The 23,351-nt window shown below is 37.1% G+C and overlaps 1 protein-coding gene across 1 annotated transcript in view; it reads right to left on the bottom strand.

The window, feature by feature from the left end:
• Positions 1-23,140, bottom strand: part of LOC115213744 (fibrinogen-like protein 1) — a 48,787-nt gene extending 25,647 nt beyond the window's left edge. The window contains exon 1 of the mRNA XM_029782596.2: positions 21,881-23,140. Within this exon, the coding sequence (XP_029638456.1) occupies positions 21,881-22,622 (742 nt within the window). The 5' untranslated portion in view covers positions 22,623-23,140. The remainder of the gene's footprint in view (positions 1-21,880) is intronic.
• Between the last annotated feature and the right edge of the window lie 211 nt (positions 23,141-23,351).

Here is a 23,351-nt window from a genome sequence, read left to right on the forward strand (position 1 = left end):
TTTCTTTTATCTCTTCACTGATTGTATGGTTTTATTATTTTTTTTAATTTCTTATATTAATATATTTGTCTGCATCTGTTTACTTTATGCGTATTTCAGTATTATGTATACCTGTCATGTATTTGTGTACATTATTAATATATTATAGGTGCATGTGGATGTATGTATTCATATATAAGTTTATATGTACATTTATGCATTCGTGTGTGTGTGAAGGGGATGCCTGTCTCCAAAACTACAAAGTAACGTATTCAAGCTTGGATTTGTAAACTACGATAAGAATAAATCTGGTCAAGAAAGAATTTGTCCCAAGAAAAAGGATACCTGTATCTCATATGTTTTTGCACGCAGAATTCAAAAATAATGTCAAATTATCTGTATCACATTCAATTTCTCTCTTCCACGATATCTCTCTCAGTTCCTGTTACGTGGGCTAAATTTCAGTTAAGCTGTTGAAATGTAAAAGCAACGGTTTAAGAAATACTCCTAATTTAAATTTTTATGAACAGAATTAACCTAGTGAAATCATAAATCCAGCTGAGTTTATGAGTCCCAAAAATATATGAAATAAGAAATATGTAAAAATGCTAACATACAGAAAAAAGCACAGAAAAATACTAACACACAGAAGCACAGAAAGATATGTAATATACTATCCAACACACAGAAAAATTAAAACAAAACACGCGGGTGAAAAGTATCTTGTAGTGTGAAGAATTAAGTGGGAAAAATCAACATAGACCACAGCGGTACAGACAGCAGTGAACCACAACACAGCGTGTGGTTAGCATGGTAACAAGCTGCTTATGCCATGCTGTCTGTTAATTGGCTCGATTTTCCCAAAATTTAATGCCAAATAACATCAGATTCTTTAATTTACGAGATAAAGTAATTGGTTGGTCGTAATCAAAATTCAGAGTCGCATCGATACACGAAAATTAAAAGCAATCTGAGCAAAATTAAGTGGGGCACATTTTGCAAATGAGAAAGACTTAGATCCTCATCAAGCCGCACATTGAGAAATAATGGACATCAGTATGCTATAGGAAGCAGCAATATCTCTGGTCATGAGGTAAACTATTAAGTGAAAAAAGTAAAGAACAGCCTAGTCTGTGACATAAAAATACGGTAACAGAATATGTTGACGGTCATGGAAATGACGATGATACTACAAGAGTTGAAGCTGGGAACATAAGAACAACTAGAACTAGGTGTGGTAGAAGTTATACAGCATTCATTCAATGCGAAATAAGTTAAAATAACAAGTACTCTGATGATACTGGTGAATGGCCAAATAACTTATTTGATTGTGATCGTCATTATTGGCGAGTCAACGGAAATTTTGAATGCCAGCATGTTAATAGTGACTTTTCTTCATTCATATTATATGAGAATGAAAAGACACGCGGGTACAGTTAGACATTTTATTTCATATATGTTCATAAGCCCTGAAACAAGCAACATACGGAAAAAAATTGATTATGCCTTTCAGAAAGTAGAGGATGCTTTTCTGCTTTCCATACGATATTATGATCTCGGGATGTTCATCAAAGTTTAGGGAAGAGGCTTTTATGACTGAACCCCGCCCCCCCCCCAAAAAAAAACAAGCTGTCTGTTAAGACAATATGAACAGTGTCTTGCATAAACAGGCATCAGTTTCACTGCTAATGCACAGAAACAAGTGAATGTGTTGATTCCCATCTTGTGAAATAAATGGAAATTCAACAAAATTATTGGTGCGCTCTGCTTGAGAGAATAAATTGAAGTTATCAGATTTTTAACAGAACGGAACTTTTCTTTGTGGCGATGAAACTGTTATTTCTCCTCAAATTGGAAATTTCTTGGGTTTGTTAAAATTATTGATCCACTTCTGGCAGAGCATATAAATATTCTTACGAACAAATCTATGAAGCAGAAGTCATAATTATCTAACATAAAATGTGCGAGATTCATCAATCTGTTTGAATCGAACATACTGTATCATAATATCTGCGAAGTGAGAAAATATCAGAATTATTTTATTTCATTGGATTCTACTCCTAATATATCTAATACGGACTAGGTGACTTTGACTGTGTAGTCAGAACCAGCTGAAAGATGATTTTTGATGTGGAAGGTCATAGTGTCAAATAGATAGTCCAGATTTGAATGCAAGTATTGCTAATCGCCGTTCTCTTTGTCACAGGAAATAGCTTGCCCTTTATTTTTCGAATCTCACTGTTGATCGTGTATACGATGAACAATTATCGGTTGGCAAATATCAGCACAGAACAGCAAAGACATTGTTCATTGAAATCACAAACATGGCCTCCAGCCCTTGTTAGATTCATTGACCAGGATACTTCAGGCTGATGAGATACAACAAGACGAAAAAACGGTATCCCAGAATCCTTTGTACTAAAATTTATTGAGTGTGGTATGAACACATAGTCGTCGTAAACGAGGAGCTGTTCTTCTATAATAAACAGAACAATCTGTCAGAAAGTAGAAAGAATAGTTATGCAAGTCATCATAAAATTAAATCTGTGCTTTAATACATATGTATATATTTTTTTAAACTTAAGACTCCTTTACAACATATGCTGCCGACCCCACCACACAAAATTGATTGGGACCTGTTTTTACACATTGTTTTCTGTCAGTCAATTAACTGAAAATTGTTACCTTTGAACCTGTATTCTTGAATGCAACTATCAACTTCTTTTTTTTTTTTTGATAATTTTAATACATTTGTACAAAGTTAAGTTCCTAACATATATTAACTAAGCCGCAACAAAAATTATGTAGGTCAACATATGGCCAGTGTGTTTGCATATTATATGTACAAAAATATGAGCATATATCATGTTTTATATATGTATGTATGTGTGTGTATATATATATATATATGTGTGTGTGTGTGTATATATATATATATATATATATATATATATATATATTACATATATATATGTATGAATATATACATACATACACACACACACATATATATATAAATATATATATATACACACAAACATATATATATATACGTGGGTGTGTGCGGTGCGAACGATGACACGTATGCGTGTATTACGTAAGCAAGGCTACATACAAAAGCACATGCACATGCATACTCACATGTATACATACATACATCATATGTGTGTGGTGGAGTGTATTTGTCAGTGTGTGTGTGTATGTGTGTGTGAGAGAGTGAGTGTGTATGTGTGTGTGTGTGTTATAAATACCACTTGTTTTTGTGAGCTTATATGTATCGACATTAAACACCATTAAGTAAAAATACTAAATCGGCATAAAATATAATTATTACGTTATGTAAGCTGCAAAAACTTATCTTCATTTAAATATCAGGAATTTAAACATTATTATGAAGACTATTTTTTAAAAATATTTCCCTGCCAAAAAAGAGTGGATACACTCTATAAGAAACAATTAGATTTATTATAATACTAGCAGTATCGCCCGGCGTTGCTCGGGTTTGTAAGGGAAATAACTATAAAGCATTTTTAGAGAGTTATAGCCAAAAAATGGGAAAAAAATGATGGTAAATTTTTTTTTTAGTTAAAAAGGTCGAGTTGCGTCTGTGGTTTGTGTTTGTGATTCTCGACCCCATGTCGAATTTATCGATTTTTTTCAGAACTGGGGGAACTTTTCAAAATTTTCGCTGCGTTAGTTTTGAATTATGACATTGGGCTATGTGTGTGTCAAGTTTCATCAGAATCGGTTGAAAGCCGTGGTCAGTGTGAGGGTACAACCTAACAGACACACAGAAACACACACAGACAAACTGCCGTTTATATATAGAGAGATAAATAGCAGAATCGTTTGAACTTCGGACAAAATACCTAACGCTGCATAGCTGTATCTCTATGTTTCAAGTTCAAATTTTGCTGAGGTCAACTTTGCCTACAACATTTTGAGATCTGTAAAATACAGTAGCAGTCAAGTAGTGGTATTGATTCACATTCCTATAAGACATCCTAGAGAGGTGTAGAATTGTAACAGAAGACAAGGTGCATGATGAAGCGCGTTGCTTAACTCGCGAATGTTGAACCCTGAAAAGAATGCGTAAACATAAGCGGGACATGTACATTTACTTGACATGCTAGAAATAGCACCCCAATCGCACTATAACCATACCTTCTTGTGTTCCTAACAATAAAAGGATACACTAGATAATGTAACCAAGAGTACACAATGCATGAAAAAAGGCGTAATGGTTATGACTTGAAGGAAACCCTTTGATTATAGATCTCTACTTGATAATAATTGACCTAGGTTACACAACGGCACACCGGGCGAAATGCTTTGCGGTATTTCGTCTGCCGTTACGTTCAGAGTTGAAATTCCGCCGAGATCGACTTTGCCTTTCATCCTTTCGGGGTCAATAAATTAAGTACCAGTTACGCACTGGAGTCGATATAATCGACTTAATCCGTTTGTCTGTCCTTGTTTGTCCTCTCTGTGTTTAGTCCCTTGTGGGTAGTAAAGAAATAGGTATTTCGTCTGTCGCTACGTTCTGAGTTCAAATTCCGCCGTGGTCGACTCTGCCTTTCATCCTTTCGAGGTCGATTAAATAAGTACCAGTTACGCACTGGGGTCGATATAATCGACTTAATCCGTTTGTCTGTCTTTATTTGTCCTCTCTGTGTTTAGCCCCTTGTGGGTAGTAAAGAAATAGGTTAGACAACGGTAGCAACTATAGTAACTTTATTTCAGGAATAACACGTTCCAATCCATTCGCCTTCACAAAGGGAATCCTACTTGGATTCTTTTCTCCGATTATCGGTAGAATTATTCGGTGAGTAATAGTGCCCTAGCTCAGAGCACTGCTAAGTAAATACATTTGTAATAAATAACAATGATGCGTTTGTCAGAGGGTGTAGGTGGGAAAAGATTCGCAGATGTGACCCACCATCAAACAAAACAGGGATCCAGTCTGGCGAGTAATGCCTCGAGAGGCTTCCCTATCAGACGGTGCATATTCATGTGTAATGTTTTTACATATGCCCCAATAAACACAGATTTTCGATAGGCTCATTTGTAGTCTCTGATTTCATCCCACCGAAATAAGAACATAAAGAGGCATTATTTCACATGCAAAGATTTCAAACTCACTTATACACACACGCAACCACTCACACATATATGCAATGTTCTCGAAGTTGAAGAACGAACATTTGCATCATTGATCATTGTTGAGTCATTGTAGCGATCAAAAACTAGTTATTTCGTAATTACAATAAATAGTACATATTATTATCAAAGCTTTTTTGCCGCACGCCAACGACTTGGTTTATGATATTATACTTGTACTCACACAAAACCGAACTCAACAAAGATTAGAAAATACTTTACAATCTATTTCAGAATATCTTTTAATATTCAGTTTTTTCTCCGTTAGTAATCTATGTCATAAGAACGATTACTTAGTTTGGTTTGAAAATTTGCCTGGAAGAGCACAGTCAATTGACACAACCCAACTATTTGATTAGTATTTTATGATTCGCAGGCGGATAAACATCAAATTACATATCGGAAAATGTTTAACTTAAAATAAAGAGGAGTAGAAGCTAAATACAGGAAGGCATTCAGATGGTTGCTCCTATTCTTCAGACCCGCCCTTATACTAATGAAGATGATTTATAATATAGACATTTTGTGCGGAGAACAGTCACTTAAATCGCTCTTCAATATTTCACTGGTACAAGATGAATAAAAAGCAAAGTCGACTCGATGAGACTTGAACCCAGGACTTCAAATAAGGAGAACAGTTTGGGAAAGACATCTGACAAGGCGTTGACTCTTAGCCAGTTGTCACCTTTTCAGTGTAATATCGACAGGTGGTAAATGCTAAAGCGACCGCTGGAATTGTCGGTTGGATCTCTATGGATATGCATGTCCTGAAGACACCCGAAGACCACAAAGTGATTCTGCTTTCTTGTTATTGAAAGAAAAGCTTGGAGATTGGTGGTGCAAGATGGAAAGTCAGGATACTATCCATTTGGGAGTAAACATTGTTTAAGGGCCTTCTGCCCAGAAGCTGAAAAGAAAGAACAACATTCGTATCGATAGCGGACAAAAGAAAGTATCAGATTGATTCTCACAATGAACTTGGCTGACAGCCGGATCTTTCCTGCACGCGACAACTGTTCGACATAATTTCACAAGTTAGAAATGCTCAATACTGAATAAAGGAATCTCTGAAAAGCCTGGCTGACGATATTCCTGACTGTAGAATTTATTCTGAACCACTTTTGCTCTCTGCAAGCACTATCAGGCTAAAAATCTTAAAAGTTATCCATAATCTCCGAACAGAAAATCCGCTGAAATTTGCTTTATAGTTTATATTTGTTGATGCAGAGATCCTTCCTCGGAATTTTGTTCTAAACCTTATTACTAATCCTCTATAAATGTGGAAGGGCTGATCTACCACCAACCGGATTGGTCAACCGGTTGATCCCTTTGAACGCTTAGCAATATTTCAGATGACATGTACCCAATTTTGGTATTCACTTGATCGAGAATTGCAACTCCAACAAAGAGGCAAATAGATTATATGCCCAACAAACGGCGACAACAACCTCTCACCATTCAAGAATCTATGCTGGTGCGACAGCTTCTAGGCATACTTTCACATCATCAGTCAAGCATGTCGAGTCGTCCTTGCAGAGAATGTTACCAGTAGACGAACCTTCAGGCCAATTAACGACGATCGGGTGGTAATAAATAAAAGAGGCGATATATATATTCACCACCACTGCTACACCTTTTAGAAAGAACTTTCAGCAATTTTTGTATGGGAATGGTTTTACTTATAATCACATCGCATTTCCTAGCTACCTGACAGACTTCAAGTATCGTAACAATATGCACAGTTTGGCTGCCGAGCACGTTCTGGGTTGCATCTAACAGTGTCGAATTGTAAGCTCACCGAGTTGCTCTGATTGATGCGTGCTATCTCACATTCATTCAGGGTGGTGATAACCGTCCCCATTACGGTGACATCATCCACGTAGACCAGTACGGCCTTCTTGCGTCCAGTTTCCAGTAGAGTGTCCTTTAGTACCGTTACTATCTGCAACAACTCAAGACCAATCACGTATAGGAGAGTTGAACGAGATCCCCTTGACAGGTTTCCATGTGATTCGAAACTGTCAATGGATGGCCCTTTAGTACTGCCACCAAGCACATAATCCAAAATTCATTAAAAGTACTGTAGCTGTTCTTTCAAAGAAGTCTTCTTCTGCTCCTTGCTGAGTATCTTGTTATTTTTTCATAGTCTGTCAAGATGCTGTTGTTTTTTGAGACGACAGTTATATTGAGGAATCATTCGTCAGATTACTTGTTCATGTAATGTGTTTTTTAACCTTAGGTCACCTCTGATCAATCAGAGCAATCACCGAAGACAGTTCCAATCATGACCATCCCGTCTTTTATAATATGAGGGACTATATTTTCGATCTATTTTTACTTTTAAAGATGGTTGGATGTGATGTGAGGGAATATTTTATTGCTACTTTTGTTGTTACTGATGTGATTTTTATGATGCTTGCGTGCTTTTGTTTGGATGTTTTTGTTACTGTTGCTATTGCTGTTGTTATTATTATGGAAGGTAAAGGCAGCAAACTTGCAGAAAACTTCGGCTGTCGGAAGAAATACTTTACTGTGATTGTTCCAACACTTTTCGTTCAGAGATCAAATCCTGACGAGTCAAATTTGACTCTCATCCATCCAGGGTCGATAAAATAAAATACCTATCAACAGCTGGAGTTGATGGTGTTAACTAACCTTCTTGCCCCAAAATTTCTGGATTTGGTTCTAAATTATAAACAATTATTATGGAGAGTGTGGAGGCGCAATGGCCCAGTGGTTAGGGCAGCGAACTCGCGGTTGGAGGATCGCGGTTTCGATTTATTGAGCGAAAACACCTAAAGCTCCACGAGGCTCCGGCAGGGGGTGGTGGTGACCCCTGTTGTACTCTTTCGCCCTAAATTTCTCTCACTCTTTCTTCCTGTTTCTTGAGTAACGCTGCGATGGACTGGCGTCCCGTCCAGCTGGGGGCGGGGGGATACATAAGCCACAGAAACCGGGAAACCGGGCCCATGAGCCTGGCTAGGCTTGAAAAGGGCGCATAAATAATAAAATTATGGAGAGTAGTCGGTTAGTAGGTGCTTGTTTCTTTATCTTCTTCAGTGACCTTCCGTATGCTAACTTTTCGACTTTTGATAATTGATGACCTATTCTGGTAGTTTTCTTCTATTTGACACCGAACTTCTTCTGCCCTCTGAACCCTGCATCGCCGCTTAAAAAGAAGTTGGTGAGAACTAAAACCGCTTCCATGTATGATATGTATGTCTGTGTTATCAGGAAGAGAAATTTCATCCAAGGATGCTAGTGTAGTTGGTTCCTTCTGTTTGTAGAGTTGTGGCTACGGCTACAGTTGTTGCTGCGGCTGTTAGCACGAAGACAGTTACTTTCTTTTTGTTTTTCTTCAGAGTAAAAAAAACCCAGCTTCATGATGTTCATGTTATCATATTTGTAACACTGTAGTCTTCTCTCCTCCAGCATAACCTGTATTTGCCCAACAGTTTTTATGTCGAAGAAATCGAAAAATTTTGTTTCACATCATCGCCAGATAAGATTAACACTTAGAATTCTATCTATTTCACATTCTGTCGGAAGAAACGTTTAACTCTTTATCATTTCGACGTTTACCGCTACTATCCGCAGGTTTCGCTTTATATACAGTCACCTTTAAATATCGATGTCTATTTATGGAAGAAGCACAAATTTCTCAGAGGCACAAGGGATGGTGGGATGGAGTGTTTATTTATATCATCTTCATTAATTCATGCACCACTTACCCTTTTACACACTAGAGGCATCCACTCCATCATTGCATACATCTACCTAGCATTTTCGGCTTGCGTCGAAATTGATACAGGCCGACTTTCCAGACAACAGAGTAATCTAATCGGTTCAAATTTTTGTTTGTGAACAATTTCACTTACGTCGTTAAAAGCACTAGGAAAGGTATGCATATAATAACTAAATGTTTCCTTACTGCATAATTAGAAGAACAATATTTCCCTTTTGTAATTTGTAACTCATTGGGGAAGTTCTGTGGATGGGTATAAGCAAAACCAAAATATCACAAGTAGGTAATTTCTTGGTCCATTACTTGATATTAGGTACAAAATATTAATGGGAGGATATGCATTATCATATAAGAATATTTCTCAAGATCACAGTAAAATAACATCAAAATAGAATCGAGACTATGTATCTGATTATACGGAACTTGCTAATTTAAGTATCGTCTTAAGACGATAAGTGACAGCTAATAGGAATTTAACATGCAAGAAGGGAGTAAGCTATGCGCTTGCTATTTCACTATCATTCCCTTCACAGACAAATAAATTCGTTTATGTATGGCGTAATAATAATTTAGATCTGACTTCAAACATTTGTCTTTCACTATGCTTTGTTCATTAACGACTTTTCAAGTATATTCAAGTGAAATCTCGCGGGAATTAGAAAGCAGTAATTAAATATAGCTTTTATAGTCAGATATGCAATGAGCAGAGTTGTTATGTTTTGTAGACGCAAGTAGGAGATGCAGTGCATAAGCCAGTGGAGAAGCATTAGTGATATAAGTAAATTATTCTACACCAACGGTGGATTAAGTTCCCAGGAAGATGAATATTATCCTAGAGCCTAATCTGGCTAAGTATGAATAACATTAGTACTCAGAACATATACAATTCGCCAATATAGAAAACCATTAACATTATACAACTGGCATGTTTTATGAATTTGAAATCCTGTATTCAAACTCAGATGAGCAAATAATTTTTTTGATAAGCGATGAAACGGTAGAAGGGTTAGAATATCGAGTGGGATGTTTTACGATATGCTCCTGCGTTTTGACTTCTAAGTTGAAATCGTACCGAAGCCTACTTACGAGAGAGACTTAACCCGTGACCCAGTTTAACACAACCTTTTCTCTGAGTACAAGAATTCAGAGCAGGTCTCTGGCTTAAGGATACCTTCCTTCTTCCTTCTCACCAGCCTAGTAGGCCCTGGAGACAGCCATGTGTGCTATCCTTCCTCCTGACTAAGCAATAAAAATTAAAGATGGCCTTCAAGGTAAATCTCATCTGAGATAATAATCTAACTTCTTCACTGAATTGCATTTGTTTGTAGACAACTATGCTATGTTTTCGTAAAGTCTGCTGAGCAAATGTTGAATAAACAATAAACTTTCTCTTCCTAAACAGCTGCAATCTGTTGCATCCCCTTACTTTAATTTATACAACCTCTTTAACGATATATTTACAGAAAGTTCCACAGTAAAGTGTTAAGGTAGGTGAGGTGGTAAATTGTGCCTTCTAAATAAGAGAAAGAAAGACATGTGTTAGACATGGGTACAAGAGGTTGCTAACGAAATTTTTTGGCTTCTCAATTTGTATATTACAGTACATCAATATGTGATTGTACCTAAAACAGTTTTATTTTAACATTTTACTTGACTCATAAGAATTAAACATAGCCATTCCATGAGCCACTCAGTCAGGCGTTTAATTTCAATCAATGCTGCTACTTTGTTTCCCTAATAAAGACATTAAACAATTATGATAGCAACCAATCACATAATTGTTATACATAAAACTAAGTTGACTGGGTGCAGTACTAAAATCTGATAACTGAATATACAATTTGATTTTGCGTTTCTGTTTGGAAGTGTTTCACATCTTGTTCGTTAACTGTCTCGAAATTAAAAGGAATATATCACTGCTCGATTCTATTTCGATACCACCTAAGAAACTTTTATACTCAATGTAATGAATTCTAATTGTTTCAGTTTTACTACTAATAATATTTAGAAATGTATGAATGACACCACATCTCCTTATCTAGAGGAGCTAAAGCGGCTACCAAGTTGAATCGCTAGAGCATTGGTGAAATTTCTTACAGTATTTCTTTCGTATCTTAACGTTCTGATTTCAAATCCCGCCGAGACCAACTTTGCCTTTCATCCTTTCGCGGTCGATAAAATATAGTCCTACTCAAATACTTGGGTCGAAGATATCGATTAATCCTTTCCCACAATAATGTTGACCTTGTGTCTAAATAGAAACAATTACCTAGAGGAAGCCTATATACGGCACAAAAAAACAAGACTTACAAAACTTACCCAAATGTAATACCACATTTATCCTTTCAACCACTGATTTCAAATTACATACGATCATACCGCACCGCCTCAAAACATACGCACAGCATCTGCTAACATCACGCTCATAACCTCCCACTATTTTTCAGACACAGCTGGACAGCAAACCTATCACTACATAAGTCACCGAGAAATATAGTTCTAAAATGATAGACAATTAGGAAGTCTACTGCCTCCTTTCACACTAGCAACGCCAGTGAACACCATATACAACCAGCCATCACATTCAGAAATATAAACAAAGCGTGCGCGCACGTTCACACACACACGTTCACACGCGCGCGCGCACACACAAACACACAGCAATGATACCAGCAGTTATAACGCTTCTGCAATATTCACAGAACACATAAAAGATCGTAAAGAATACAAAATGACACACAAGCATACATAGAGCATTCAAAGATCCCAAATTTGGCCAATAGAAAGTTACAATAACAACGGTGTACAAACGATATATTAGAACCATCAAGGATATGTCATACCTGCTTTGGCCCACAATATGTCCATAAAAAATATATATACTACAAAGAACACAAAACAGCGCATTACCTTTTCTCAAGATTACACATATAAACTGCAAACATAATGAAATAAACATACACAATTGTAGAAACCTTCACATGCGCAAGGCACAGTTTATTTCGACAGCAAGCTTTAACCTTCATACTCCAGGCAATCCAAATACTAACACATGATCACTAAATGTCCACTGAAAGAATTTCGCCCGCTCAGCCCTGAGAAACAAAAACATGTTTTCACAGAAATAGCAACTATATCAATGTCCTCATTAGTCCCAAAATACTGCGCTGGGGTACACATCACCAATGTTTGTTACAAAGTAACAGTATTTATTTTGTTCTGGCCAAATCCACCTTGTCCGCCTCTACTGAGAGCACTACTTGAATCTATAGACTAACAAAAATACATAGGATAGGCGAGCTGGCAGAAACGTTAGCACGCCGGGCGAAATGCTTTGTGGTATTTCGTCCGCCGTTCCGTTCTGAGTTCAAATTCCGCCGAGGTCGACCTTACTTTTCATCCTTTCGGGGTCGATAAATTAAGTACCAGTTGCACACTGTGGTAGATGTAATCGACTTAATCCGTTTGTCTGTCCTTGTTTGTCCCCTCCATGTTTAGCCTCTTGTGGGCAATAAAGAAATAAAAAATAGACAGGACAGGCGAGCTGGCAGAAACGTTAGCACGCCGGGCGAAATGCGTAGCCGTATTTCGTCTGCCGTTACGTTCTGAGTTCAAATTCCGCCGAGGTCGACTTTACCTTTCATCCTTTCGGGGTCGATAAATTAAGTACCAGTTGCGCACTGGGGTCGATGTAACCGACTTAATCTCTTTGTCTGTCCTTGTTTGTCCCCTCTATGTTTATCCCCTTGTGGGCAATGAAGAAATAAGAAATAGACAGAATAGTGGAGAGAGTACAATATATAAAGGCTGCAGCACCGCATCTAATAGTATAATTCATGGCATATAGGGGAGTACAGTCACGTATAACTGGAACAAAAGATAAGTGGCCTAGTCGTTCGATTAATAATCTTCGTGCCATCGGTGACTCACGGCTATATAATAATAACAGTTTAAAAAGCTCTACGCAGTCTCTCGACCAGCTAGAAATAGCTGCCGAATTTCCCTCAAAGGATGGACAAATTGGACAACAAAGTGATAGGTATATAAAAACATTAGATTGGCATTACGTAAAGTCATTTCATTGTACTCTTGCTCAATTGGGACAAATCTGGAGGTTTAGCAACGACAACGATTTATAAAATGCAACTTCTAAAACATCTCAAACGAGATACAGTAAAACACCAACTGGTGTTGGTTTTGCTTTATTGTCGTTGTCGTTGTCGTCGTCGTCGTCGTCGGTGGTGGTGGTGTGTGTGTTAGTGTGGGGGGGGCTGGTCCAGTGTGTTTTTCTTTTCTAAGACAGTAAGGCATGATATGTAGGAATTCGTCTGCTATTTCTAACAAATTAAGCAAGCTTGTATATAAGTATATATATATAATATATATATATATATGTTAAGGTATGTAGAAAAATACAACATGGACAAGAACGTAAACTCATAGAAGACGATACAATAACATGACAGGACATTCGAACCCCTCAGTCTTCAGTCAAGAACCGGATCATCGTAGTAATTTCGGCTGATTAATCTTGAGATTACTAGATCACGGCCAGCCCTCCAAGAAAAACTAAGCTGGAAGCGTAGATTTCCTGGAAGAAGGATCGAATGCATACGAACACCAGGACAGCAAAAGGGACAGATATAAAAAAACAAAAAACAATAATGGAATACAGAAACATGAAATACAGAAGCATTAACGGTGAAAACAACAAGTGTCTTACGACTGATAACAAGCAACAAATTTTTTCTCTGGCGCATTGGAAAAGCCTTTATAGCGGCGGACGAAGAACAACGATGTTAACACGACGAGGGTCAGGAGCTGAAAGGCAGATTTCGGCCAACAGTCACGTGACAGAGAAGAGGGAAAAGAAAAGAAAGAGAGCAAAGGAAGAGAGAGAGAGAAAAGGGGACAAAACGCAACAGAGAGAGAAGAGAGAGAAAGAAATCATAGAGGAGAAGGGATGGTGTCGAAGAATGACCTGTGAGTGCAGAGCGAGACAAAGAAATAGGAGGGTAGTGAAGACTAGACCAAAGGATCAGAGGAAAGAGAAGATGAATAGAGAGAAAGTAAAAATGAGAGAGAGAGAGAGACAAACAGAGAGTCGTACCAATTATTAAGATATGTGTTCACATTAATGATAAAGGGGGTACGGGGCGCCTGGAATATATGTTAAGGTATGTAGAAAAATACAACATGGACAAGAACGTATAACTCATAGAAGACGATACAATAAACATGGACAGGACATTCGAACCCCTCAGTCTTCAGTCAAGAACCGGATCATCGTAGTAATTTCGGCTGATTAATCTTGAGATTACTAGATCACGGCCAGCCCTCCAAGAAAAACTAAGCTGGAAGCGTAGATTTCCTGGAAGAAGGATCGAATGCATACGACACCAGGACAGCAAAAGGGACAGATATAAAAAAACAAAAAACAATAATGGAATACAGAAACATGAAATACAGAAGCATTAACGGTGAAAACAACAAGTGTCTTACGACTGATAACAGCAAACAAATTTTTTCTCTGGCGCATTGGAAAAAGCCTTTATAGCGGCGGACGAAGAACAACGATGTTAACACGACGAGGGTCAGGAGCTGAAAGGCAGATTTCGGCAACAGTCACGTGACAGAGAAGAGGGAAAAGAAAAGAAAGAGAGCAAAGGAAGAGAGAGAGAGAAAAGGGGACAAAACGCAACAAAGAGAGAGAAGAAGAGAAAGAAGGATCAGAGAGGAGAAGGGATGGGTGTCGAAGAATGACCTGTGAGTGCAGAGCGAGACAAAGAAATAGGAGGGTAGTGGAAGACTAGACCAAAGGATCAGAGGAAAAGAAGATGAATAGAGAAAGTAAAAATGAGAGAGAGAGAGAGACAAACAGAGAGTCGTACCAATTATTAAGAATATGTGTTCACATTAATGATAAAGGGGTACGGGGCCTGGAATATATGTTAAGGTATGTAGAAAAATACACATGGACAAGAACGTATAACTCATAGAAGACGATACAATAAACATGGACAGGACATTCGAACCCCTCAGTCTTCAGTCAAGAACCGGATCATCGTAGTAATTTCGGCTGATTAATCTTGAGATTACTAGATCACGGCCAGCCCTCCAAGAAAAACAAAGCTGGAAGCGTAGATTTCCTGGAAGAAGGATCGAATGCATACGAACACCAGGACAGCAAAAGGGACAGATATAAAAAAACAAAAAACAATAATGGAATACAGAACATGAAATACAGAAGCATTAACGGTGAAAACAACAAGTGTCTTACGACTGATAACAAGCAACAAATTTTTTCTCTGGCGCATTGGAAAAAGCCTTTATAGCGGCGGACGAAGAACACGATGTTAACACGACGAGGGTCAGGAGCTGAAAGGCAGATTTCGATATATATATTTGTATTGTAATCAGTGAAAAAGGCAAGCACAGAATCACAGGAAATAAGATAACCGAAATTGGTATCTGTGAACTAAGTTTTTTATTCTTGCTTTTAGCCATTAACGTCTGGAATTTCAACAACTGTAATTTCTAATTCTATTAAAATCTTATCTAAATGTTTATTTATTGAAGCCAACGTTGAACTATTCCGGGAACTCAATGATATTTATATCTAGAAACCAGTGTTTTGTTCCTATTTAGGTCCATGTTAGCTCTAAGTAGAGCTACAGTCAAAGGTATACCAATCATAGCTATACTGTCTTTTCTTTTTATAGGGTATAACTGAGATTACAATGTCCAATGTAGCATGTTTTTAAAGATGGTTGGGTGTGATTCGAGGGAACATTTTGTCTACCATTCCCAGCAGATTTATCAATCGAGTTAAAGGGATGATGGAATGGAAAGGGTGTTAAATAGGAATGGGAATCCTTTTAGAAACAGGAGCTAATCACAAGTACATAAGAACTAGATGCAGCGTACTCAAAAACTAACGAATCTTCTAATTTACAAATTCAAAGCTATGCAACATGCGGGGCCTACAAAATTGTTTTTATCCATTCAATGACTTTTGCATCTAATACTTCTAATTAAATATAATTTTCCCTTCTTCGCAGGTATATATATAAATTTAATATCAATTGAAATGTGGAAGGCGGTAAGCTGGCAGAATCGTTAGTACGCCGGGCAAAATGTTTAGCGGCATTTTATCCGTCCTTACGTTATGAGTTCAAATTGTACCAAGGTCGACTTTGCTCTTCATCTTTTCGATAAAATAAGTACCAGTTAAACACTAGGGTCGGTGTAATCGACTTAACCCTTCTCTCAATTATTGGCCTTATGCCAAAATGTGAAACCAATATTAATTTCAATGAAGGCTGCGAGCAAGCAGAACCGTTAGCACGCCAGAAAAATTTCTTAGTGGCATTTAGTCCGTCTTTGCGTTCTGAGTCCAAATTCCATCGAAATCGACTTTACCTTTCACCCTTTCGAGGTCGATAAAATAAGTAACAGTTGAATACTGGATCAATGTAATCGACTTACCCTCTATCTCGAAATTGCTGGCCTTGTGCTAAAAGTTGACACCATTATTGATTGAATTTAATAAAATACAGCAATGAAAAATTGTAGAAATAAAGATATTGCTGAATCGGCACACAAGCAAGTCATCAATTGCTATCAATATGGGAAGTTTAATCGACAAATTGCTCAAACTTTTCTGTATTAATAATGAAAGTGTTAGCCAAATTCAATAGATGAACTGAAGAAGGGTATTACTAAGTGAAGAAGGGATCTGGGAGGCCACAAATAGTTGGGGAAAGAGTGTTAAGAAGGAAGTTATAAAACAACGACTTGCAACTGTTCGCGAGGTTGAAAATTCTATGGATGAGTAGCAATATTGTATATGAACAGTATTGAAAGGCCTTGGATATGAACGAAGAGTTGCGAGAATGAATTCAAAAGCTACTTAAACTAAAAGGCGCAACTTGTGTTCTAAAGTGTTCTACAATAAGGAGAATGAGTTTTGGTCGCCAATAATATGATCTGACTAAAGCAAATCCCACCAAATGTACGTAGATGTGCGTCATAGCAAAACTGAAATATGAGAACGACATTGTTTATAAGGAAAAGTTAAACATGGAGGATTTAAATTTATGGTATGAGGGGAAACAATGACTAGAGCTCGTGTTTTTCTTTCTTCTTTTTTTTGAAAATACTGCTAAATACTTGGAAAGAACACGTTACTCATCTAATCCAGTGTAGGAATTGATAAAAAAAAAACAATCTCTTTTCAATGAGATTAAGCTCCAAGCTTAGGTATCACAAACCTAGAAAAGAATTCACGAATAGGAGCTTTGAGCAATCCCTGAAGTGGATTACTCAAAGCTTATAGAATACATATGGAAACTTTATAGAAGGATGCAAGCAACATTGTCAAAAAATACATCCACAGAGCTGGAAAAATATTGACTGAAGATTGAAGAAACGTGGTTTAGTATGTTACTAATAATATAATTAAACCCATGCCTAATCGAGTGCAAGCCGGGATATTAGTACCAACTTCCATTTATTTTTAATAACTTTTCATGAAGATGTTTAACGTTAGATTAACGTTGCATTTCATTACAGGCCATTGTATATGAAGTTACTTCAGTTACTTGGGTCAAAAAACTTAAATTGTTTTTAGATTTTAGAGATTTATCAGGAGTCAATTATCGAATTTGAAGGCGGGCGAAATTTTGTCAGCATGCAAGGCGCTCTTTTACTCTTTTGTTCTTTTACTTGTTTCATTCATTTGACTGTAATCATGCTGGAGCACCGCCTTTAGTCGGTCAAATCGACCCCAGGACTTATTCTTTGTAAGCATAGTACTTATTCTATCGGTCTCTTTTGCCGAACCGCTAAGCTACGGGGACGTAAACATACTAGCATCGGTTGTCAAACGATATTGGGGGGACAAACACAGGCACACACACATACATATATATATATACATATACATATATACGACGGGCCACTTTCAGTTTCCGTCTACCAAATCCACTCACAAGGTTTTGGTCGACCCGAGGTTATAGTAGAAGACATTTGACCCAGGTGCCACGCAGTAGGACTGAACCCGGAACCATGTGGTTCACAAGCAAGCTACTTACCACACAGCCACTCCTACGCCTATTTAATTACGAGCGTCGGTCATGACCTTTTGTAGGCACTTTGTGTCAAGCTTGGTACGCCAATATTCTCAGTTCAAATTTTTCTCTCCTACCCAGTCCGGATGTTTACTTTTTGCCTTTCCTGTGTCGATAAAGTTCCAGTTTTCCTTTTTGTTGCTGTTTGGCTACAGGCCAGATGTAATAGAACAGTTCTGTGATTAAAGACATTCGAGTAATGACCGACACTCGTGATTAAATACATTCGAGTCGTGACCAATACTCTTTATTCTGGTGTCTAGAATGATGAGTATGATTTACTTGCTATTTCTAGCACGTCGGTCAACATCTTAGAAGCTCCCTTGTTTACTCATGTAAGTGTATTTACTCCACATATGTCCACTTATACATACTACTGTTTATATATTATTAAAAACAATGTAATTGTTTATATCTTGCTAAAAAAATTGTATCACTGACAGAAATAATCTAGTTTCTGTGTGAATCTGGGAAACTGCTAGATGAGTAGGAGTGGTATATCAGAATGTAAATGAACACCAAATATGAAAGTTGAGTAAAAGAAAATAATAGACTCTGTTTACTTTTACAGAAACAAGTGACCTAACATATATACAACAGCAGTTTTAAGCAATTGTACTCAAGCTATAGTAAATATGTACAGGAACTGAATTTAAAATTATAAATAATAATAAATGTGCCCTTTTAAATCCTAGCCAGGCTCATGGGCCCGGTTCCCCGGTTTCTATGGCGTATGCGTTCCCCAGCTGGACGGGACGCCTGTCCATCGCATCGTTAATCATTTTTGCCAGCTGAGTGGACTGGAGCAACGTGAAATGAAGTGTTTTGCTCAAGAACACAACGCGTCGCCCAGTCCAGGAATCGAAACCACAATCATGCGATCATGATGCTGGCACCCTAACCACTAAGCCACGCGCCTCCACAATTTAAAATTATAAGGACCCCTATTTCTTTATAAGGGCATCAAACCAAATTGTTCTGGAGGTGAGAAGGGAGATTCGCCTCTTTTTATGGAGAAGTAGAGATGTAAGGGAGGTAATTTGACTTCGTTGGGTGCGTTCCTTCTCCTTAGGAGACATTCGTCCAACAATTAGACATAAAAAATAAGAACAACGTAATTCCCCTGTATATAACCGATGACAAAACCCTTTCTAAAAAGATCCTCTGCGTAGTTGCCTGGCTTTGTAGAAACAGCAGCCAAACCTCGCTCAAATCGCAACTTATCGTCTTAAATGAAAACATACATTTGATAATGCAGTCCTAGATATCTCTAAAATGACAAGCTGAAAAGGTTTTGATCACAGGAATGGCCTTTTCAAGCTGGAATGGTCTGAAATAAATGGCCTATTCAGTCAAATCGGACTTGGAGCTTAACAACAACAATGACAATACCTAATTACAGCACTGGTATTGCCTGAAAAATACTATTTAAATATACTGAAAAAAATAAAAGGACTATGTTAAATAAAGTCATACAAGATTTGAAGCTCAAAGCATGACACACAGACCTTGGCAACTATAAGCAATCACAGACTAATGAGAAAACATTCTGCTTTGTTCGATCTACTAGAAGAAGTAACCAAATATCCCTCAAATCACTCTCTACTGGCTACGAATAAGAGGAAGGATGCATTAGAAAAGTAATATTTTCTGTCAAGTCTCGATGATGAGCATTTTTGTTCTTCGACTAACAGAATTCCTACTCAGTAAATTAGCATTTAAATGACTGAGTATTCCACGAGCATTTATACGCTTAATGCAATTCTCTGATTGAATCAGAGTGACTCAATATAACAAGACTAAACCTTTGAATTACAGGTAAAATCCAAAGAGAATAAAAAAAGATTTGATATTCCTTCTTTCCTCACTACTGGATAGTACTTAATTTGTAGACCTCCGAAGAAAATGAAAGAAAATCTGAAACACGCTAAAAGGTGAACTCAGAACGTAGAGAGCCGGAACAAATAACACTTGGCTTTCTGTCTGTTATATAAGACTCAGAAAAACTTTTAAGAGATTTATTAAGGTAAATTACATTGGTCTCAAAGCAAAAGGATTCGCGTCGTAGAGTTTATAGACAGTTTTGTGCTTGTTTACAGGTAATACCTTACTTCATGGTTGCCTACAATCTCCCTTTCTCCCTCTGGATCTCCGCATGTAACCATGAGATTTACCCGAGAATTTGATATTCATTAGATAACATTAATAACGCATAGTTCAAATTTAACAAATGGTACAATATTAAACGATGAATAATAAAGAACGATTTTATGGTACAAATCGGTAACTTAATGCTGTTATCACACTATCCGACGCTCGAGCGTCTCTATCGAGTCGCCGGCTCACACTTTTGGTAGGTAATGTTGTTTTAAATACACCTAAAATAGCATGATGGTTACAATTAGAACGCCTCTGATCATAGGTCAGCTCGCTCTGGATTGACCTGCAGCTTAACAACAACTATATAAAAGGAAGACAACAAAAGGCATCTGACTGAAACCGAATTAATCAGAACTCCTTGTCATATGACTGCTGTGTTAGTAAATTTAAAGGAAGCTTCTTCAAATACACGTATACTCGTAGACTATAATAAAATGAAGATATGGGATGCTGTGTTGTTCTTGTATTTCCCATGGATGTTAATGACAAAAAAAGTAATTCAATTCTGAATTGAAACCGTATCGTACTGATTCAAATGCTGAAAATTATCTGAAACGATTCTCTGCTTATTGCTTTAACTAAATTAACCACAAATCAACGAAAGAATTCCGGCGTAGTTGCTCGGCGTTCTAGAAACAGCAGCCAAGTCTACCTCATATCGCAACCTACTGTCTTAAGGAAAGGATACATTGAACAGTATAGTGTCTTACATACATAAAAGATGGGATGGTTACGGTTACAACGTCTTTAATCATAGGTATGTTTGATCAGAGTTGACCGGGGCTAAACAACAACAGGCCTCCACCCCAGCCAACTAGTTTATATAGGTATGTAATATGAATATTATACGAACTGGAATGCAGAATCGGTGGAGCACCAAACAAAGATTTTGTGTCATTTGGTTATTTCTTTTATGTTCTGTGTTCAAATCTTACCCGAGTCCACTTTACCTTTCAAGCATATAAACTCAATAAAATTAGATAAGTACTGTGTTGATACAACAGATTATACCTTAGAAGACGGTGCCCAAGTATGGCCACAGTCTAATGGCTGAAAGCAGTAAAGACAAAAGCGAAAGCAAAAATTAAAAGAAATATTGTAACCTTCGAGGAAAATATGAGCAGCTGACGTAGTTTCAGCTAAGAATCGGGACGGAATCACGTACTCGACAACCTTTAATCTCGGAGTAGTAATTTATTTCCTCTAAGCACAATGGTTTCTTTTTTGTAAGAATTTTGTATATAATGTTATCTTCGACTCCAGAAAATTACTGGTACTGTCGACTTCTAATGTATGAAAGACAATCTACCAAGGTAAAAACTGGACACTGAAATGTGAGACACCAATTATATATAATATCATAAAATACCTACTCAAGTGTTTATCGTTTGTGCCAGATCAATGTTTCAAACGAATAATGAGTGTATCGATAAACCTATGAAATGGCCTTACACATTTAAGTGTATGAAGTGACTAAAGTTAACGACTTTGAATTTATAAACGCTATACAAATACGGACAGCATACTATATTATTATTGTAGCATAAATAGATTCCATTAAAGCTTGGTTGATATTATATAGCCTAGATTAGTTATATAGTAACAATAAAACACTATTAATACAAGTTATTGAAACATTAATAATACATAAAGTTTGGATCATAAAACAAAGAAAGATCAGTAAAAGTATTATACAAATTCTTACCTGCATAGGAGTGCTGTGCAGCGTCCACTAAGTTACATGGAGTTGCATATTTTGGAAGTATCTTTTTGCCAGAACCATCCGTTAAATGAGAAATTGGTTTGGAAGGTCGTATTTGGAAATTCTTAGACACTTCATCCATATCAAGAACCACAGAAGAAAGTTTGTGATGCAGATTATTGTTAATACGTTCCTGGCGAAATACTTTCGTTTCTATGGAATGTAATGCTTTAATCAACTGGGTAAGATTAGTTTTTAAAGTGTTCAAACCAGAATCGATGTGATCGATTTCCATATCATGTCCCTTTACGTTACTCTCGTACAAATTTGCACGTTCACGCTCCACCTTTTGCATTTCTTGAAGATATTGCAAGCGCTGGGTCAAGAACGCCAAACGTCTTCTGCAAATACCGCCGCTTTTGTCATTTGGCGCAGAAGTCTCTGATGACATAGCATCAACATCGAAGAAATAATCCCCACTCTCCGGATTTATTCCTGGTTCGTTAAAAATTTCATCTTCATCATCTGTCCGTTTATCGGCAAAGGATTTGTTTACTTTTGTTTTGTTGCTGGGTGTCAAAATTGGACAAAGGGGTGTGATGCGACGGTTCACAACGATGGTGTATGAACAGGACTCTGTTCTAATAGTTGTTTGTTTTGTATAATTTTTAGCTTTTACTAAGCAGAGGCAGAAAACAAGAAGTGTAATTTGTAATTTCTGGTGAAATATATCTCCAAAAGTCATACTTCTCAAATGGAAGGAACTGGCAATAGATCAGGAATAAACCGCTTTGAATAAATCTTCGTGTGAAAAAAAAAAGAAAAAAGATTAATTTCAAGGATATTATGTGATGACTGAATTTGTAAATAAATATTTTTTTACTTGAAGGTCAAAAATAAACAGAGCCTTAGGTATGGAAATGTAGACACTGCAGAAAAATGAAAATCATGAAGGGTGGTGTAATAATCCAGCAATAACGTATGTTTTCAACAGTTGGTGCAAAACAAAATGTATAGAAAACCTCAAGCCAAAAAACGATGTCTAACAGATGTTAATTTTGTGAGAATGCTGCATCAGGTTTTCTGGTTCGTTTCATTAATTTTAAGTTAAGCTGTTTACTAGCGCCGACTAATATAAAGCTGTGTTGTTAGGCTAGCTTTTAGTCAGCTGGCCGCCCTTCAATTTAAATGGGATACACCCACTGTCAAGGTGTTTTGTTTATGTTGAAAAGGTATATCAACTTAAATCTACAGATTATTTAATTTATTAAACATCATAATTACTGAATTCCCTGCATTAGTATCATCATCTCCTCCCCCAGCTACTAAAAACAACATCATCAGCAGAGGTAGCTGCAGACACTGCAGTAGAAGCAGTTTCTATTTTGATTGTCAACGCAATTTTTTGTTATTACTTAAAACAGTTATTTTAGAGATGATATTATCGTTTTTCCTGTTATCGCCATCCTACTAA

Source organism: Octopus sinensis, linkage group LG1, assembly GCF_006345805.1.
Source record: "Octopus sinensis linkage group LG1, ASM634580v1, whole genome shotgun sequence".
NCBI lineage: Eukaryota > Metazoa > Mollusca > Cephalopoda > Octopoda > Octopodidae > Octopus > Octopus sinensis.